The sequence below is a fragment of the Euprymna scolopes genome, chromosome 46 (assembly GCF_053919585.1).
Source record: "Euprymna scolopes isolate OS-2025 chromosome 46, ASM5391958v1, whole genome shotgun sequence".
In the NCBI taxonomy this organism is placed as follows: domain Eukaryota; kingdom Metazoa; phylum Mollusca; class Cephalopoda; order Sepiida; family Sepiolidae; genus Euprymna; species Euprymna scolopes.
In genome coordinates this window covers 15,477,268-15,498,675 of record NC_136527.1, presented here as the reverse complement: position 1 = coordinate 15,498,675, position 21,408 = coordinate 15,477,268, and the positions used below count along the sequence as shown (strand labels likewise).

The window sequence follows — 21,408 nt, the reverse complement described above, 5'->3', positions numbered from 1 at the left end:
TGCCGCCTGTTCAAACATGGTCGCCAGTGATTTACATTTCAAAATACACGCATTAGTATCTGGAAAACTATTTGTCTGTGCTAATTTGTGAAAGTGTCTACTGTCGATAAGCTAGTTGTAAATTAGATTACTGACTCTTATGAGTTTTAGTCTAACCACCCTTTACAACTGTGATACAGTAGAACAGTCCGTCTCTGGACAATTAGCAGTGTATCGCATAACTCAATGACAGTGTCGAATGTTGACTAGCTAGTTGTAAGTTAGGTTACTGGCTCTGATGAGTTACACTCTAACCACCCTTAATAACTGTGATACAGCGGAAGAGTCCGTTTTTGGACAAGTGGCGGTGATCGCATAACTCATTGAAAGTGCCGAATGTCTATTAGCTTGTTGAAACTTAGATTACTGGCTTTGATGAGTTTAAGTCTAACCACACTTAATAACTTTGATACAGCGGAACAGTCCGTCTGTTTCGCATAACTCATTGACAGTGTGAGTGTCGATTAGCTAGTTGTAACTTCGTAGCCGAAAAGTCCCTTTAAGAAGAGACTTGAAGATAATAATTATTGTTGTTATTATTGTTATTTTTATCGTCCAGCCATGTACGTGCAGAAATCTATTTCCAACTCAACTGTTTTATAAAACTTACTTCTCCTTCAACGAGACAAGAACGCCGACACTCGACTTCGCACCGATACGCGAATGACGATTCATAGAAATTAAAGCTGTTGATTTTATTGAATGTTACAACTTTGCCCCCACTCCTACACACACAGACACAGCGACGAACGATCTTGGCGACGCTTTCGATTGTAAATATAAGAGCGTTGTCGGCGGCGACAACCGGAAATGGCAAACCCTGTGTCAGTCAGATTTGTTTATTTCACGCCAATTTGAACTGCGAAATAATTCGTTTTAACTAATGAGACCTGTGGAAATTCTAAGGTTAATCCTTCGGAGTTAAGACAGCAAAGCGTAAAAGTTGAAAAAAAAAATACAAAACAAATATATAATATGTAAATGTTACCAAAGGCAAGATAAGTTACTCTTCTACCTACCTGAACAAGTGTTTTAAGTTCTGCTGCGATATTCGTTTTCAGCATACCTGAGCCAACTGAGGGTTGGCCCCTTTCATACGCCGCCTGTTCAAACTGTTCAAACATGGTCGCCAGTGATTTACATTTAAAAATACACGCATTAATAAAACTAGCTCCAAAACTTTTTGTCTCTGCTAATTTTCCTTGCGATATTCATATGTGTATATATACGTTTATGTAATCGTTAGGTTAACAATCAATAAACCTTATTAACCGATAACCATGGTCTCTCCGTCGATAAGAATTGCATAGTCTAGTGGAGATATTTACATACTCCTTCATGTATGGTATTTGAACTGCGAAATAATTCATTTTAACTAATGAGACCTGTGGAAATTCTAAGGTTAATCCTTCCGAGTTAAGACAACAAAGCGTAAAAGTTAAAAAAAAAAATACAAAACAAATATATAATATATAAATGTTACCAAAGGCAAGATAAGTTACTCTTTTACCTACCTGAACAAGTGTTTTAAGTTCTGCTGCGATATTCGTTTTCAGCATACCTGAACAAACTGAGGGTTGGCCCCTTTCATACGCTGCCTGTTCAAACTGTTCAAACATGGTCGCCAGTGATTTACATTTAAAAATACACGCATTAATAAAACTAGCTCCAAAACTTTTTGTCTCTGCTAATTTTCCTTGCGATATTCATATGTGTATATATACGTTTATGTAATCGTTAGGTTAACAATCAATAAACCTTATTAACCGATAACCATGGTCTCTCCGTTGATGTGATTTATTACCATGTTTTTTTTACTGTTATGAAGGATTCCATTTACCCACGTCATAACAGTACATACTCCTTCATGTATGGTATATGGACCGTGGTGAGTTTTCGGGTGTTTGGTCCAGATTTCTTGGAGCTGATGTCATGCTCTCTGGATAGTTGTTTCAGCAGATTGTTTAAGAGAAAACCTTCTCTTGATATGCATGGCTGCTATTACATACTAGACTGCCCGTGACCCGTTGGGTCAGTATGTTATATTAGCTATGGAATTCATGTATGAGCGTGACACTTGTGACATAAAGAAAATAGTTTTTTTGTTTTTTTTACATAACAGAAACATTTCTATGAAAGTATATTAAAGTGAAAAATCACGGACGGATCACTCAAACATGAAAAAAAAATCCTACCTATTCGTGTAAAGTTACCTATTTTTCTAAACATAAATCGAAAATTCCACATGATAGATACTAGACTACCTGTGACCCGTTGGGTCAGTATGTTATATTAGCTATGGAATTAATGTATGAGCATGACACTTGTGACGTAAAGAAAATAGTTTTTTGTGACGTAACAGAAACATTTCTATGAAAGTATATTAAAAATGAAAAAAAGAATATAGATAGATTTCTATGAGTCGATCTGTTTATAATGGTTTATTTTTGAAATTATAAGTGGTTTGCCATACTTATAGGTAAATCTGCACTATTCAAATTTTGATATATCGTTTAATTTAAACGCGAAAAAAACAAAAACAATTGGGACGCTGAAAACGTACACAGTAAAACAATACGTTGTAAAATGCTCTTATGTTTGTCAAAGGTTAAAGTAGATTTATTTGTAAGAAAATTGCGTTAAAATAACTTAAACGTAATACGGAAATGAACGATGTGAAAAAAATGCAGAAAGTATTAACAATTTTTTATTTGGATAATTTAAACGCCAAAAACAAAAACAGTTGGGATGCTGAAAACGTAAACAGTAAAACAATACATTGTCAATGGGTCAAAGTTGATTTATTTGTAAGAAAATTGTGTTAAAATAACTTAAACGTAATACGGAAATGAACGATGTGAAAAAAATGCAGAAAGTATTAACAATTTTTTATTTGGATAATTTAAACGCCAAAAACAAAAACAGTTGGGATGCTGAAAACGTAAACAGTAAAACAATACATTGTCAATGGGTCAAAGTTGATTTATTTGTAAGAAAATTGCGTTAAAATAACTTAAACGTAATACGGAAATGAACGATGTGAAAAAAATGCAGAAAGTATTAACAATTTTTTATTTGGATAATTTAAACGCCAAAAACAAAAACAGTTGGGATGCTGAAAACGTAAACAGTAAAACAATACATTGTCAATGGGTCAAAGTTGATTTATTTGTAAGAAAATTGCGAGAGTATACTTGTAATACAGAATAGTTGCAAAACATCCCCACCTTTCTCATATTAAATAATAATTTCTAAATAATAACGTTAATATTTCAGTGCGCAGGTCAAATTCTGCAAAAGTAGCGATTGGTGTTTATTTGGTTATGCTGTTATTGGTTTATGTTTATGTACACGTGCGCAACCGGAAGTCGTAAACCGGAAAGTGGGTTACATCACTCGTTACAAGGTCATTTGAGTTTTATAATTATATAGATTACTTTTGTTCGGCGTTGTAGGCAACAGACTATTCCTTTCTTTACATTATATGGATGGGGGAGTTGAAGTTTAGATATTGTCCAGTGAAAGTTGGCTTTCGATATACAGATGACCTACAATTGTGAATTACTTATGAATTCTATTTTGTCATGGCTGACGGAATGAAAGCCTGTAACCTTAAGATGCACCCGAAAAAGTTTGGAGGTTACATCGGCTGAAACGTTATGAGAACATCCATCTCTGATCATTATGATTAAAAAAATATCCGTCTCCGATTCCTAGGTTTCTAAAAATATCTGCAGCAATTCCTAGGATTCTCAAAAATTCCACCTCTGATTTGTAGGATTCTAAAAATATCCATCTCCAATTCCTAGGATTCAAAAAATATCCGTCTTTGATTCCTAGGATTCTAAACATATTCATCTCTGATCCTTATGATTCGCAAAATATCAGTCTCTGATTCCTAGAATTCTAAACATATCTATATCCGATTCTTAGGATTGTAAAAATATCCGTTTCTGATTCTTAAGATTAAAAAAATATCCGTTTACGATTTCAAGGATTCTAAAAATATCTATCGCTAATTCTTAGGATTCTAAAAATATCCACCTCTTATCCTTCTGATTCTAATAATATCCGTCTCTGATTCCTAAGATTCTAAACTTAACAGCCTCTGATCCCTAAGAGTTTTAAAATATCAGCCTCTAATTTCTAGGATTCTAAAAATATCCATCCCCAAACAATGCAAATATCATTGCTTGCTTCTCCAATTTGCATTTTAAAATATATTTCTCTCCTTTTAATATAGGAATGTTCACTCTAGATCTGCTGGGAGGCCGACAATTATATTACTCAAAGAACAAGGTAAGTGAATTCTTGTTGCCTTTTCTGTCGTTGCCGTTCTTTCATGTAAAGTGATTCTTTAGATGCTCAGGATCATGACAAAAATATTCGCCTCTGATTTCTAAGATTCTAAAAAATATCCGCTTCCGATTCCTACAGTTGTAAACATATCCGTCACTGATTCCTAAGATTCTAAGAATATCTGTCTCCGATTCCTAGAATTCTAAAGCATTCCATCTTTGGTTCCTAAGATTCTAAAAATATCCGCCCCCCCCTCCAATTCTTAGATTTAAAAAATATCCATCTCTGATTTCTTAAATTGTAGACATATCCGTCTCTGATTCCTAAGATTCTAAAAATATCTGCCTCTGATTCCTAAGATTCTTAAAATATCCATCTCCGATTCCTAGAATTGTAAACATATCCATTTCTGATTCTCCAGATTCCAAAAATATCTATCTCTGATTCCTATGATTCTAAAGATATCCGTCTCTGATTCCTATGATTCTAAAAAATATCTGCCTCTGATTCCTAAGATTCTAAAAATATCCATCCCTGATTCCTAAAATTCTAAAAATATCCGTCTCTGATTCTTAAGATTCCAATATCTGCCTCTGATTCTTTAGATTTTTAAAATATCCATCTCCGATTCTTAAGATTCCAATAATATCTGCCTCCGAGTCCTAAGATTCTAAAAATATCTATCTCTGATTCCTAAGATTCTAAAAATATCCATCTTTGATTTCTAAGATTCTAAAAATATCTATCTCTGATTCCTGAGATTCTAAACATATTTGTCTCCGATACTTAAGTTTCCAATAATATCTGCCTCTGATTCCTAAGATTCTAAAAATATCCACCTCCGATTCCTAAGATTGTAAACACATTTGTCTCCAATTCTTAAGATTCCAATAATATCTGCCTCCATTCCGATGATTCTAAAAAATATCCATCTCCGATTCCTAAGATTCTAAAAATATCTATCTCTGATTCCTGAGATTTCCCAACTTTACTGACATGCAGAAGTTCAAGTGTAATGTGAACAGACATCTTGCTACTCATCTCCCTTCATAATATCCCTGCAAATTATGTCCCCGATAGTAGCGCCGTACTGTGCCATGTTTGGGGTGAAAATAGAATAAAATAAATAAATAAAATATAACTAGCAGAGGTACCCGGCGTTGCCTGGGTGTGTGGAGGTGGTGTAGTAAGGAATCCCCTCCAAAAAGGAGTGGAAGTAGCGAGGTAGAGGGGATCAAAACAATAGTAGGCAGCCCGGGTGGAGAGAGGTGTTGTTTAAAAATATTGGGAGCAGGCAGGTTCAAGGCCGGAAGCAAAGGAGGAAAAAACAAAAATGTAACGTCTTGGCCAATGCGTCCATGGCGAAATCGGAAGCCGAGAGCGTTGAAATTAAGAGTAGTCAGTTCAACAGAGACGATGACTTGCGAAAATATCAACAAAAAAAGCGACCACCTCCTTGTAAAAAACAGGTGAGTTGAGGTTGAAGGAATTAATTTTTCGATATTTGTTGTCTGAGACATTGAGCTTCAAAACGAAACTGATGTGTCGTGTGTGTCGAAAGTTTTAGCAGACATAAAAACATACATAAACAGACATTTGAGATTCATCTAATAGATTATGTAAAGTCAAAAACTAATACAAAAACTGTAATTATTTTATACAAAATCTGTGTTTTCTTTTTATAAATAAAAGGTGCCAAGAATGTGCTTCTACATGCATTTGATGGTCGGCCCGCGGTTGCAATGGAAGGCGTGAGAGAAGGTTATTATTTTTCCATTCCGCCATCCATTGTCAGGAGCGAACAGGTAAGCAATTAGTTTGCACTCACACTTTTTTTTGCCATAAGAAATTATCGTTTCTCTTGTCTACAATTACATTATTGTTGTAGACCCGTGCTATGGGTTACAAATGAAAGAAACCACAAGTAGTGTAAAGTGTATACAATATAATATGTATTTATCATAAAGAATCCAAGAGCCACTGAAGTGGTATGAGAGGAACATGTTCGTAGCATGCGGTTAAACATGGTATGAATGTATCCATTTAGTTACTGAAAACAGTGGTATTCATAGGACTGGTTGATTCCACTTAGTTCTCAAATAGGGGTGATTTGTACCCCACAACATTTATTAAAACATTTTTTTCACTCACGTTCAACCCTAACAAGGCATATTGCCACTTGGACATAGGGTTACAATTGGACTTTTTGTCCGCAACTTGGTTTTAAAATTTATAGTTTCTTTAAATGCTGTCGTAATGGCTCTTGTGGGCTGCGACGTTGTTTGGCTGTGGAATTTATTATATATATATATATATATATATATATATATATATATATATATATATATATATATATATATATATATATGTTGCATCCCTCTGCCTGTTCTACAAGTATTTTAATGGTGAATGCTCTGATGAACTGCAAGCACTTGTGCCCCCACGACATGAACACCCTCAACAGACCCGACAAGCTGCAAAATCCCACCCCCACACAGTAGAGATCCCTAGATGTAAAAGATCTTTCTACTCCAGTAGTTTCTTCCCCAGAACCGCTAGACTTTGGAATTCCATTCCAGGTCACTGCTTTCCCAACTGTACTGACATGCAGAAGTTCAAGTGCAACGTGAACCAACATCTTGCTGCCCAAATCCCTACATAGTACCCCAGTAGTTGTTTACCCTGATAATAGCCCCTTACACCAAAGTGGCAATGTGCCTTGTTTGGGGTGAAAATGTAATAAAAAAAAAATATATATATATATATATATTTGGTGCCTCTCCTTTGTGAAATGACAATTGGCACGCTCACACTAGGGGAACTTCCAGAAGGTGTTGGAACTGTACAACAAGTGCATTACAGCCAGAGGAGATTACTTGGAAGGGGACTAGAGTTTTATGTATGTACTATCAATAAAAGTGGCCATATGAAAAAAAAAAAATTTTTTCTTGTCATTTCTCTCCAACCCAAACCTTTTCTTCTATTCAATGTCGACCGACCATTTTTTCTCTTGTCTTTCATGTCTTCCAAGAAGCAAAAACTTGTGAAACAACTTCCGCTAGAACATTTGATCCTTGAGTCCGACTCACCTGCTCTCGGACCGGAAAAACAGGTGAGAAATATTTCCAAATGTATTTTAATCCAGCCCCGAGTTGTAAAAATACAGATTTCTTTTTCAAGTTTTTCTTTTGAAAACCATTTCCATCCTTCAAGTCTTCCCTTTCCTGTTGTCCTGTTACAAAAGAGATTATAAAAACATTGGTACTGTCGGTTTCAAGTCTAAAACAAATGGGACCAATCCCTGATCGCCTATGTTGGTCCCTCTTCAGCCTCTGTTTGTATCTGAATCACTGATTTGTATCAGAAATCCACTGAGGAGAGCTCGATATAGGCGACCAGAGATTTAAAAAATTTTGATAATCTTTACTTTTTGCTTGTTAACGGATTTTTCTGCAAACCTGGATTACCTATATTTGGATTATGCCAAATTTTTCTTTTCGGAACAAATTTCTTATTGATAATATGTTTTTTTTTTTTACATAGCCGTCAAGGCCGATAGGCCACTCAAGGATAAGGGTTAAAGAGTGTAGAGTAGTCAAAAGGACAATATAGTAATCGATAGTAATGGAAGTTCGGTAAATTTGTTAACTTAAGTGGAACGGCTCATCAGAAACTTGTTCACGTTGGACTTGAAGACAACCATATTATAGACAGCTGGAAAGCAGGAAAACGGAAGACAATTCCACAGGCGTGCAGTTCTAAGAAAGAAGCTTTGATCATGGAATCTGTTTAGGTTTAGGCACAGATAAAGAGTGGGGAAAATTATTGATAATGTTTTCAGCTAGTCTAGTGTTTCTTGTGAATGTTTGGCGAGGGGGGACCATAGATTGAAGCTCAGTCGAACACTTTCCATGAAAATAACGATAAAGCGGAGACAAACTCGCAACATCTCTTCTGTGAGATAGAGGTTGCAGCGAAGAGAAAAGGACATCTCCCACCAGGCCACGAAGTCTATTTTGAACCCTATCAAGGCAGGACAAGCTTTGTTATAATATTCATTTGCTAATATCTTTCTTTTGATGAGAAGAACATATTTCTTTGAAACTCTGCGGATTAAGGAAAGTTCAATATACCTTTTTTGAGTATCTTGTCGAACAATGAATTATTGTAAAATATATTTTTGCGGTCTTTAATTTTTTTGTTTACATATATATATATATATATATATATATATATATATATATATATATATATATAAATCTATAAATATAAAAGCGAAAATGTATGTTTGTATGTGTGTTCGCTTTTTCTGTATGTCTACAAAAGGCTTTTTTCAGAGAAGCGGTCGCTCGGTTCACAATATATATAGTGGCGCCAAATTGACGTGATCACTAGGATACTTCAAGTAAAAGTCAAATATGAACAGGTAAAATTATAGAGGAATAAAAGGCAAATAAATATATCATATTTAAGCATATTTTACGACCAGGCAAAGCTGCCCCCCCTAGTAGATATATTATAGAGTAATTATACAGATCAGCTCAATTTCATTTATTTTAAAAATTATTTCATTTATTTTAGAAGTTATTTTAATTGTTTAAAAAGTATTTTATTAATTTAAAAATTATTTCATAAATTTTAAAAACTTATTTTATTTATTTTAAAAATAATTTTATTTATTTTAACAACTATTTCATTTCTTTTAAAAATCATTTTATTTTAAAAATCATTTTATTTATTTTAAAAATCATTTTACTTATTTTAAAAGTTGTTTTAATTATTTTAAAAATCGTTTTATTTATTAAAAAAATTAATGATTTCTTAAATAAATAAAATTATTTTTTAAATAAATGAAATAATTTTTAAAACAAATAAATTTGTTTTAAAAATTATTTCATTTATTTGAAAAATAATTTTATTTATTTTAGAAATCATTTTATTTTAAAAGTTGTTTTATTTATTGTAAAAATTATTTCATTTATTTTAAAAATAAAAGCGAATTAAAAAATCATATTTAAGCATAAAATATACTTAAATATGATATTATAATATATACCAGGCAAAGCTCCCCGCCCCTAGTAGATATATTATAGAGTAATTATACAGATCAGCTCAATTACAGAACTAATCTATAGTTTTCTGTTTTTATTCACTTGTTTGTTTTTTTTTCCCATTTTTTTTTCTTAGGTTCGAAATGAACCCGCAAACATTCGGATATCTGCTGAATACATCGCCAAAATCAAAGGAGTTGATATCAATAAAGTTTTAACGACGACAACAGAAAATGTCATAAAACTTTTTCCAAGATTAAAAAATTTTTTTAAATGAATTTTTTTTGTTTTATTTTTTTTTATATAAAGAAAATTGTAATTAAAACATTATTTATGCAAATGATGCCTTATTTTTATTTTTTATTCTTTTTTTATTATATTTGCTTGTGTTATTTGCTCATATTAATTAGAGTTCGTGTCTCTTTTTTATTTTTTATTCTTTACTAGCGGGGTACCCGGTGTAACAAAGAAAACTTTTTGCATGTGCATGAAAGATAAAGCTTTTAAAAATTTTCTTCTTTTATTAACCAAATAGCTAAATATTATGAATTGTAAAACCACAGAAATTCCCTAGTATTAAGGCCAAGTAAGAAGAAGTCGGTTAGAAAAAATATTGATCTCAATATTGTTTCTTTTAAGTAGGGGAGGTAATGTAACAAGGTAAGGGTGTGGGTAGGTTGATGCCCCCCCCACCCTGTTAGGAAGAAAGGTAAAACCACTTGGTATCAAGTTGTTTATTGAAGAAACCTGAGAACTCTGTGTGTTAAAGGTTAACAAAAACTGTATTTACTAACTGTTTATTTGAGTTCAGATCTTTGAAGCGAGCCATTGTGTTATTTTTGTAAATGATAATTTAGATTATGGACTGAGAATTGAATTTCTAAACAAAAAAGAAATAATATCTGCGTGATGTTCAGAGGGCGATATAATTGTTTATATATATATCAACAAGTCAGATGGACAAAAAGAGAATGCGCAGGCATTTTCTTGGAGAAGAGATGTGCAGAGAGGAACACAGTCAAAGCAGAGTTGGCTCTTGACTGGACACATTTCTTCAGATACCCAGAGACCGACACTCCACAAGGTTACAAGCCTTTGACCATATTCTTAGCATAATAACACATCACTTCCTTCAGGACTCTGAAAGAATTATAAGAACTGTACTGTTTTTTTTGTTAATATATATTTGTGTGCAGAATCGTTTTATCTTCTTTTGTCTTTTACTACACAAAAAAATCCACGGCTCTCTTTCGACGACGTTCGTCGTTAAGAGGGTACACAACAAATTGGTCCAGGATATATAACTAGAAGATCAACTGATAATTCGGTCACTTCCCCATACCAGTAACTTTAGACGGTCAAGAATTATCACCAGCAGTGGAAGGGTTCCGAGGTTTACGATCATCCTCAACCGACTGGTGAAAGAGTGGGGGTGACACCCGGTGTTGCTCGGGTGTAGAGAAGTTTTATGGTAAGGGTACAAAAAAAAGGTGGTAAGCAGGCAATTATTTATTTTTAAAATTATTTTATTTATTTTAAAAATTATTTCATTTATTTTAAAAATTATTTTATTTATTTTAAAAATCATTTTATTTATTTTAAAAATTATTTCATTTATTTTAGAAATTATTTTATTTATGTTAGAAATTATTTCATTTATTTTAAAAATTATTTTATTTATTTTAAAAATTATTTCATTTATTTTAAAAATTATTTTATTTATTTTAAAAATCATTTTATTTATTTTACAAATTATTTCATTTATTTTAAAAATTATTTCAGATATTTTAGAAGTTATTTTAATTATTTAAAAAGTATTTTATTAATTTAAAAATTATTTCATAATTTTTAAAAACTTTTTTATTTATTTTAAAAATAATTTTTAGTTAAAAAATTATTTTATTAATTTTAACAATTATTTAATTTATTTTAAAAATCATTTTATTTATTTTAAAAATCATTTTATTTATTTTAAAGTTTTAATTATTTAAAAATCGTTTTATTTATTAAAAAATTATTTTATTTATTAAAACAAATTTATTTATTTTAAAAATTATTTCATTTATTTGAAAAGTAATTTTATTTATTTAAGAAATCATTTTATTTTAAAAGTTGTTTTATTTATTGTAAAAATTATTTCATTTATTTTAAACCTTATTTTATTTATTTTAAAAATAATTTTATTTATTTTAAAAATTATTTTATATATTTTAATAATTATTTTATATATTTTAATAATTATTTTATATATTTTAAAAATTATTTTATTTATTTTAAAAATAATTTCCTTTATTTTAGAAATTATTTTTTATTTTAAAAATTATTTCATTTATATTGGAAATTATATTTTTTATTTTAAAAATTATTTTATTTATTTCAAAAATTATATTAATCATTTTAAAAATTATTTTATTTACTTTAGAAAGTTTTTTTATTTTAAAAATAATTTTATTTATTTTAAAAATCATTTTATTTATTTTAGAAGTTGTTTCATTTATTTTAAAAATTATTTCATTTATTTTAGAAGTAATTTTAATTCTTGAAAAATTATTTTTTTAATTTTAAAATTATTTCATTTATTTAAAAAAACTATTTTATTTATTTAAAAAATTATTTTATTGATTTCAAAATTTCCTAAAAGTCAAATTCAGACTTCTAATCCGAAACATTTTCAAATAATCACTTAAAAATAAGGATACACAAGGGAGATAATTCATTAAGAAGATACATTCAATTAACTGTGATTGCAAAATTTAATCGCAACTGAGAAGTTGAAGAAATACATAAAAGACATTGCCAAGGTTGCTGCAAAGAAGCTAGGCTCCTTCTACCGTGCTAGAAAACTATCGACACCTGCTAGTATCCTGCATCTTTACAAAAAATGGAATATTTTTGCCTGGTACATCAAACACTAGTCTCTCTCTTTACTGAACAGGGTCCTAAAAAAGGGCTTTATTCTAATTGCTTACGCATTGTCAACCAAGATAAAACCCTGTCCCATCACCGCAATTTTGAGATAGACAGATATATAAAAGACTCAGATCGTTTTTGCGTTTCAACAAACTCATCTACCAGAAAGACTAGCAAAATATCTTCTGTGAGAAAGTGGCTATAAGGAAGATCCATAGAGAACATGAACTGGAAGACATTGCCAAGGTTGCTGTAAAATACTGATCTAGATAAGAACTCACACCTGACAATATTGTGACACAATGACGTAGCTCCTATTTTGGAGGAGCAAGGGGGCTTCTACATTAATAAACCTTATGCCTAACTTGTTCTGTACTTATGTTTCATACAAGATGGTTTGTCGACACAGCGATTACCATTACGATGGGAACAGTCATTTAGCAACGGTGAAATGACAGATAATTATGCAATTCATTTTTGTATAGCGGAACATCAACTTAATGTTTCCTGTCCATTTTATGCGGAGCAGATGCGGTGAATGCTGGCTATAAATGGCTGTACGGAGTGTGAATAGTTGGCTAAATGCAAAAGGATCTTTTCAAATTACATCTACAATTATTATTAAAAATAAATACAAGTCAAAGTCGATTATTACTATTATTATTTGGACTGAGAAGAACTCATCTTAAACTAAACTTAATTGCTGACAGTAAAATCATGTAGATAAACTTCTAGTACGTTTCCTTTGGTTTTAAAAGTGTAGACTGTGCAATATCCTATGCTTACATCATCAACGCTCTGATCCCCATCTGGCATCAATTGAAATGGATGGCTCTCGTCTAGGAGAAGCGCCATATTTTGACAAGCTTCTGGGTTTGACCTTTACTCCTCATCTGAAATGGAACACGTACATTAAGTCTGTTGCCAAAGTCGCTGGAAAGATGGTGGGATCCTTCTACCACTCTAGAAGATATCTCACTACTAATGCAATTCTCGGAAAAGAGTTCCACAGCCGTGCAGTTCTAAGAAAGAAGCTTTGTTCTTGGAATCTACGTTTTGATTTAGGCACAGATAAAGAATGGGGGAAATTTTTCACAGTGGATTCAGCTAGACGGGTGTTTTTCGTGAAGGATTGGCGAGGGGGACCAGAGATTGGAGTTCAGACGAGCACCTGCCATGGAAATAATGATAAAACAAAGACAGGCTCGCAACGTCTCTTCTGTGGGAGAGAGGTTGCAGGGTAGAGAAAAGGGCATCCCCCACTAAGCCACAAAGTCTATTTTGTACTCTGTCAAGGCAGGATAGGCTGTTTTTAGCAGCTCCTGCCCAGATATGGCAGCAGTACTCCATCCTAACATTGAAAATATGGAGACAGACAGACAAACATAGTGCCTTTTATGTAATAGATAAATAACTAGTGTATTAACCATGAGATTACTTGTAATATTTGCCGTCAAGTTTTTAGGTCCCTTCATCTCAGATTTTTTTTTTTTTTTGTTTTTGGTCCCCCGACAAAAGGTTGGTGGACCTTTAAATTCATCCTTGTCCATTCGTCCGTTCGTCTGTTCGCACTTTTCTCAATAACTACACCTTGGAATTTTAAAAAAAATTTGCACAAACATTACACATGATATGAGTAAAAAAAAAAAAGTAACAGAACAGATTTCCGTGAAAAATTGCGGTCCCCCCCCCCCGGAGTGCCTTTCGAATCAATATGGCTAAAATTGACACTTTTGTGCTTATTAAAAAAAAAATGATGCCTTGGATTTTTTTTTTTTTTTTTTTTTTACTTAAAAACACAAAAGCAGTTGTTCTATTCGAATTTTCGTAATTTTTGGATACGTTACTATTTTCGACATGACAATTACACACGTAATATTATTTTTGCTTAAAACAATAGGCAAATGAGTAGTATTTGTCAGAAAAAAAATTATAAAAACTATTTATTTTTATATAAGACACATTATTAGACCCAAATGCTGAAATAAAGTCCGAAAAAAGTTTCATTTTTAATATTTTTTCATCATTTTTTTTATTAGACGGAATGTACGACGTTCGAGGGCGCCATATAGGTTTTAAAATTTGGCCTACGGTTTGACAGATTGGCCTTTTTTTTTTAAGGCCAAATTTGGCTTTTTACGTTCTTTCATGAAACTGTTTTTGGCCGCCATATTTTTTGCAATGCAAAAAAAAAAAAAGGCTAAATTTGGCCTTAAAAGGGCCAATCTGTCAAACCTTAGAAAGGCCAAATTTTGAAAACAATACGGCGGCCTCGAATTTAGTCTAATAAAAATGATTGAAAAATAATAAAAATTAATTTTTTTTTCTGGTTTTATACTTCAGCCTTTGGGTCTCATAATGCACTTTATATGTATATAAAAATAGTTTTTATATTTTTTTTTGTCAGTCAAATAAGTTACGCCGCTAAACTACAGATTTACCAAACGATGTATTTAAACTTTTTAATTGTCGACTATATCTTAACATGCAGTGCATGCACCACAAATTTCTGACCCTTGTGTCACATCATCTCGTCGTAGCAGAGAGATAATATCTAGCATAGGGTGTACCTATTTACTGTGCCTCCCCACGGGACAGAGTTAGACACCAGGGTCGTTTTTTAACGTGGAGAAAAGGTACAAAAATAAAAATTGTCTCAGTCGTGAAGGATTTCTCCTCCACCGAAAGAGAACAAGAAATAGAAGTGAAGCATCTGAAGAACGGATACTACACTTTGATCTGGTACCGAAGGCCAAATATTTAGCATAGAGTGTAATCAGCATTAAAAAAAAATAGTAGTAGTCACCCAGAGTGATCTCCCCTTTATAATCACCATGTTTTCTCTGTAGGCGGCGCCACTATCCACCGCATGTTTCCGGTTCTGTTTTATTGCAATAAGGTGAGTCGCTCGTCTCTCCACTTATTAATGTCCGTCTCTCGACCGTCCGGTTCAACTAGAAATATTTATTAACAATTTTTATCCTTCCATCTTTAACTGATCCAAAATAGTTCAAAAGAATCTCTCGACTCTCGATTAATTATCAGTAATCAATACATCTGTAACCCACGAGGTTCGATAAACCGGTGGATATAAAATGGGGGACCGGTTTATAACAGTAATTAAGTTATAAAATGAACCCCCAAAAGACCGGCTTATTAAAACAAAAAAAAAACATGGTATTTATGCAAATTACGGACCGTGCTGAAATAATAACATTATTGGGTTTGTATTACTGTACACATAGATTCGAAAAAGTTGTCAAAAAACAAATATATAACAAATAAATGTTATCAAAGGCAAGATAAGTTACTTTTCTACCTAACTGGATATATTTTTTGTGTGTTTATTCAGTAACATGTTTATAATAAACTAGACAAAATACTGTTAGAAAACCACCGAATATATGTCAAGTTATGTCACGGTAACATATATTGAGCGAATTTCTAACAGTATTTTGTCGAGTTCATTATTTATTACACCTTTTTCCGAACTTACCGTGTTAAAGAGAGAGTCGGCCGCCATGTTGAATTTTCCAATACATCGGTAAACACTGTATGCTTTTCGAGCTGAATAAACATGTTAAATTGAATAAAAACACGAAAATTATATCCAGTTTGGTAGAACAGTAATTTATCTTGCCTTTGATAACATTTATTTGTTATATATTTGTTTTTTGACAACTTTTTCGAATCTATGTGTACAGTAATACAAACCCGATGTTTTTTATTAAATCGTTAGGTTAAAGTACGGAATAGTTACAAAACGCCCTCCTCTCCCCATTTTAAGAACGACTTCCGGAATACCCCCTCCAATCTCTCCATGTTAAGAACGGCTTTCTTGGGATTTTTTTTTTCAGAAAGCCGTTCTTATCATGGAGAGATTGGAGGTGTTAATACTACGCTGGGGCAGCTTGTAAAATAAAAAATATCAAAGAAAACGTCTGCGATATTTTGGGATAAAACTTTCAAGTTAAATTCAATTTTATCCTATCTTTTGCTTATTAAATTATTGGATGAAAGTACAGAATAGTTAACATGCCCCTCTCTACATTAAGAATGGCTTTTTTAACTTTTAAGGAAATGATTTCTTAAAAAATTACAATTTAATAACGAAAAAAAAAAGTTTATTTTTACGACCTACCCCAGTGTAGCATAAACACCCCAACCTAAAAGTCTTTACTAAGGTAAAGAGAGAGGCAGGTAGGGGGGGTGAAGGGCATATATATGTCAACTTATGTCACGGTAACATATAATGAGCGAATTTCTAACAGTATTTTGTCTAGTTTATTCTTTATAACATCTTTTCCTGAACTTACCGTGTTAAAGAGAGAGTCGGGCGCCATCTTGAATTTTCCAATACATCGGTAAATACTGTATGCTTTTCGAGCTGAATAAACATGTTACATTGAATAAAAACACGAAAAATATATCCAGTTAGGTAGAAAAGTAACTTATCTTGCCTTTGATAATATTTATGGGTTTGTTTTACTGTACACATAGATTCGAAAAAGTTGCCAAAAAAAACAAATATATAACACATAAATGTTATCAAAGGCAAGATAAATTACTTTTCTACCAAACTTACCATCATAGAGGTCAACGAATGATTTAAGTGTGTTTAGGGAGGTCATTGATGTAGATCAGGAAGAGAGTTGGGCCCAGGATTGATCCTTGAGGGACTCCAGCATTAATACTACAGGCCTCTGATTTTTGTCCATCGACCACTACTCTTATGAGCCTATCGGAGAGAAATGATTTAATGATTGAGAAAACATTTCCAGTTATACCGTAGCTGGAAATCTTGTGAAGTAGGCCCTTATGCCATACCTTGTCGAAGGCCTTTGATATGTCAAGAGCAATTGCCCTAGAACTTTATTTTTATCCCCCCCCACACACACACACAAACACCCGGGTGACCACACACACCTCCAAACACTCGGGCAACGTCTATATATATATATAAAAGCGAAAATGTTTGTGTGTGTGTGCATTTTCGTGTATGTCCGCAAAAGGGTTTTTCCTTCTTTAAACTATTTATATCGCGTCTAAATCATAATATCTACGAGTTACGAATGGGTGTCGCATGTGTATTTAATTTGCCTGACTTTGAAATATTACATATTCAACATTTTTTGATCGCCGCATGTGGATTTGATTTTTTTCGTATAAAATAGTAATTACTGAAAAACGACTCTAGGTAAAGATTTATAGATTTTAAAAGAATCGAAATCAAGAAATTTAGAACAGAATTGGTAATTGTATCAGAATTTGGGAAAATTTTTTGAATTGTTCCATCATTATTTTTGTATTGCTTGTTCCTTAATTTTTTTTTTTTTTTTTTAGAAATAGCAATGGCAGTTGAAGAAAGCAAAGAAAAGTTTTTTATTCATGAGGGGCCACGTAAAGACATCACGTACCCATACAAAGTTCTCTACTGCGGGGGTAAGTTATTCACAACTTATTTTTCGTTTTGTGTGTGCAAGTCTGTAATTCAACCTAATTAAAAAAAAAAAAAATAGAAAAAACTTTGATGCACGTACATATATAATTATGTTATTCAATTTAAGTAAAAACAATTACCATTAGGTCGCTACAGTAAATCTACTGTTTCAGTCTAAAAAGCCATTGTCGGGCAACAATAAACCTCTGGTTTCTCAAGGCTAGTCATTTAATAAAAATGACAACCAAATACAAAATAGTTAATTTATTTTTTTTACTTCTTTGCTCAGGCTTTATCTGCATATATATATATATATATAAACTACTTCATTTACTCACATAAATTTAATATACGAAAGTATAGATTTATGCGTAAACTTTAAGTATATACTTCAAGTGCTCAATACGTAGGTAGAGCTAATTAGTAATTTATAAAATATATATGGCGATTAAGCTACACTGAATATTCTGCGTTTCATCCACTATAGGATTTGTCAGGCTTATGCGCGAATTCTGTGGTTGCTTCTTGTATTTATATATGTTGAGGATTTCTAGTTAGCCAATCAGCTTTCTAGTATCCACTTCTTATCAGCCAATGGGTATGCATTTTATCGAACAAAGGATCTGTTTTAGAACTAGATTAGTGGTTTAAGATAGATCTTTTCCTTCCTTTTTTTTTTTTTTTATATATAAATATACCTATGTGTACACACATACATGCACATATATATAATATATATATATATATATATATACATATATGTGTGATCGTTTATGTATATTCATGTTTATTTAATTTATTTATGTTTGTTTTCTATTGTTATTGTTAGTTTTAAATCTATTTTGTATCGCTATCCTAGAGTAAGTTTTATTTTGTGAACAGTGTAGCTTAATCGCCATATATATTTTATAAATTACTATATATATATATATTAAAAGTTTGACTCCTGCCCAGGTAACCTACATCTAAAATTTCAAGTGTTTAGACCTAAAATTGGCAGATGAGTTTAGTAAAGTTTGCAAAGGTCAACTCTTTCAACTTTGACCTCTTGGCAGCCAAATTTTCACCCAAAAATTGATTAAACAGCTTGCCCTATGTCTGAATATACTTTACGTAAAATTTAAAATGTTTAGACCAAAAATTGGCTGAGTAATTTGGTAGACACAGTAGAGGTCAATTTTTTGTTAACTTTGACCTCAATTTTGACCCCTTAACATTTATTGTTTTGGACTCAATTCAAATTAAAACGTTTAATCAATGTCCAAGTAACCTACATGTAAAATTTCAAGTGTTTTTACCGAAAATTTACAGAGGAGTTTGGTAGAGTTTTCAAAGGTCAAATCATTGAACTAAAAAGACTTTTCCCAAATCTCAATACCCCTTATGTCGAATCTCGAGTCTGTAGACTGAAAATTGACAGAGTAGTTTGGTAGGGAAATGTATATACACACACAATTTCACTTTTATAGATATATACATTTTCTTTCTATTTGGTTTTCATATTCATAAAAGGACAGGCCTTGAGTAAGATAGGAAGTTTATTGTTGCCTGGCGATGGCTTTTAAGAGTGAAACAGTAGATTTATTGTAGTGACTAATGGGAATTCTGTTTGCTTATAATAATAACCCTATCAACATTGAAATTCAATCGTTTTTACTTTTGGATATTTTTAACCTGGATTTCCCCAAAACCTATGGTCTTGATGGAGGGGAAGATTAAAACTTGCTGCTATGGTTGCAAATGATCTGAAATAACAGCAAGGGGAGACTTGATTCCAAATATTTCTCATATGTTATTGGAAATAAGATACGAAATATTTCTCATATGTTTTTGGAAATAAGATACGATTATGAATATCTTTCGCTTTTTTTTTCATTTTTCTTAAACTTTTTCTTCTCGGGGATGGGACATCCAACCAGATGTCTGACATTTACCCCTATTTTAGTGAGTCCAACCAAGAGATCTTTTCAGGATTCTAGCCGTCCCTTTCAGTGCAATATCTTCAGTATCAGAATCCTTATACACTGTGAAATGTACTTTATGTATGAAAATCAAAGAGGAGGGATATAACATATGAGAGATATTTGGAATCAAGTCTCCTCTTGCTGTTATTTCAGATCATTTGAAACCATAGCAGCAAGTTTTAGTCTCCCTTCCATTAAGACCTGAGGTTTTGGGGAAATATCAGATATTTTGTAATTTATATGCAAAGCTAGGAAAATAAATGACTGATTGAAATATTGGTAAAGATGCAGTATCTTTCCACCCACAAAAAAACCCTTTAAAATTACTAATATTACAGGTGTTTTAGGATGCTGAAAATGAAAATGATAGTTAAAATCCCAGGAAACAAGTAGTTGCCCAGATATGAAGAAATCATAGTTTAAAAAAAAATGGGGGATCACTTTTATATATTAATTTAACTTAAAATGAAGACCCACTTTATAGCACCCTTTTTTTTTGGGGGGGGGGGTCCTGTTATTTTTTCTAGTTTATTTGGTAATTGTGGCCTGGTAGACCAACACAAAACTTTTCCGGTTATTAAGCAATGTAATTCTGTTATAAGTGGTGGCCATTGTTGTACGTGCATATTTTTGCTTAATACGCTGAAAATTTAAATGTGATATTCGTTTTCAGCACACTAGAAAACAAGTTTTTAAGGTAGGTTTTATGTTAGTCTTCCAGGCGACAATAAACACCATCCCCCCCCAATGACCATTAAGTGTGTGCTCATTTTACATTAAATTAATATAGAAAAGTGACCCCCCCCCCTTTTTTTTTTTTTGTAAACAATGTGCGACCTTAAAGGTAAATGTCACATAGCCCACTACACAATTCGGGTCATTAGCTTTCCAACAAGCCTTCATTTGTTAAATTCTAATCAAGTCACCGAGATTTGGTACTTATAAAATTGAAGAAAAAAAAGGTTATATAGGTTAGTAAAAACTGGTAATTAGTAAAAACCTGAAAAGAGTGCTCAATACTATTGCAGAGCAACTATGTGTTTTATTCTATTATTACCGTTTTATCTGTTTGGTTATATATGTTTCGGATGTTGGACCATGTTTACAATCCAACAGCCTCGTCAGACCTTACAGAAATGGAACCATTTTTTGGCAATGGTTTAAACTAGTGTTGGGACGATTCCTAATTTTTATACGATTCCGATTCCGATTCCAGGAAAATATTGATTAACGATTCCGATACCAAGTACGATTCCGATTCCTAGAGAATTATCGTTTTGAAATATACCAGGTAGTTTTATACTTATGGTCGGTAGTTCCCAAATATGTTCCCTAACTTTGGAAGAGATATTTTATGTCTACACCGTCGTGTTTTTGATTAAATAAAATTATATAGTAAACTAAACGGAAAAATTAGCAAAATTTATTTTAGAGAAAATTTATTTTACTTAATTGGAATACAGAAAAAAAAACTCAAAGAAAATAGAATTTATCCTTCAGAGAAAAAACAAATAAAATAGAATTTATATAACAGAACAAAAACAAGAAAATTAGAGAATAAATACACACGATTCATTATTTTGGTCCTCATAATTAACAGATTTAATGAATTAAATAAAAAAAATATAGCGGAAGAGAAAGAAAATATATAATAATTAAACATAAAAAAGATAAATATTTAATTTAATAATTTATAAATGAACGT

The 21,408-nt window shown here is 32.0% G+C and overlaps 1 protein-coding gene across 5 annotated transcripts in view; it reads left to right on the top strand.

Annotated features, from left to right (window-relative positions):
• Window positions 1–6,026: 6,026 nt before the first annotated feature.
• The window catches only part of LOC145270593 (density-regulated protein homolog), a 40,810-nt gene continuing 25,428 nt past the window's right edge, over window positions 6,027–21,408 (top strand). For 2 of the 5 annotated variants that reach the window (XM_080126225.1, XM_080126223.1), the window contains exons 1-2: window positions 15,084–15,198; window positions 17,643–17,741. In XM_080126225.1, the coding sequence (XP_079982351.1) occupies window positions 17,651–17,741 (91 nt within the window). In that variant the 5' untranslated portion in view covers window positions 15,084–15,198; window positions 17,643–17,650. Of the gene's footprint in view, window positions 6,144–7,369; window positions 7,451–15,083; window positions 15,523–17,642; window positions 17,742–21,408 lie in introns of those variants that run through there. The other 3 variants (XM_080126222.1, XM_080126221.1, XM_080126224.1) reach the window with 2 other exon arrangements.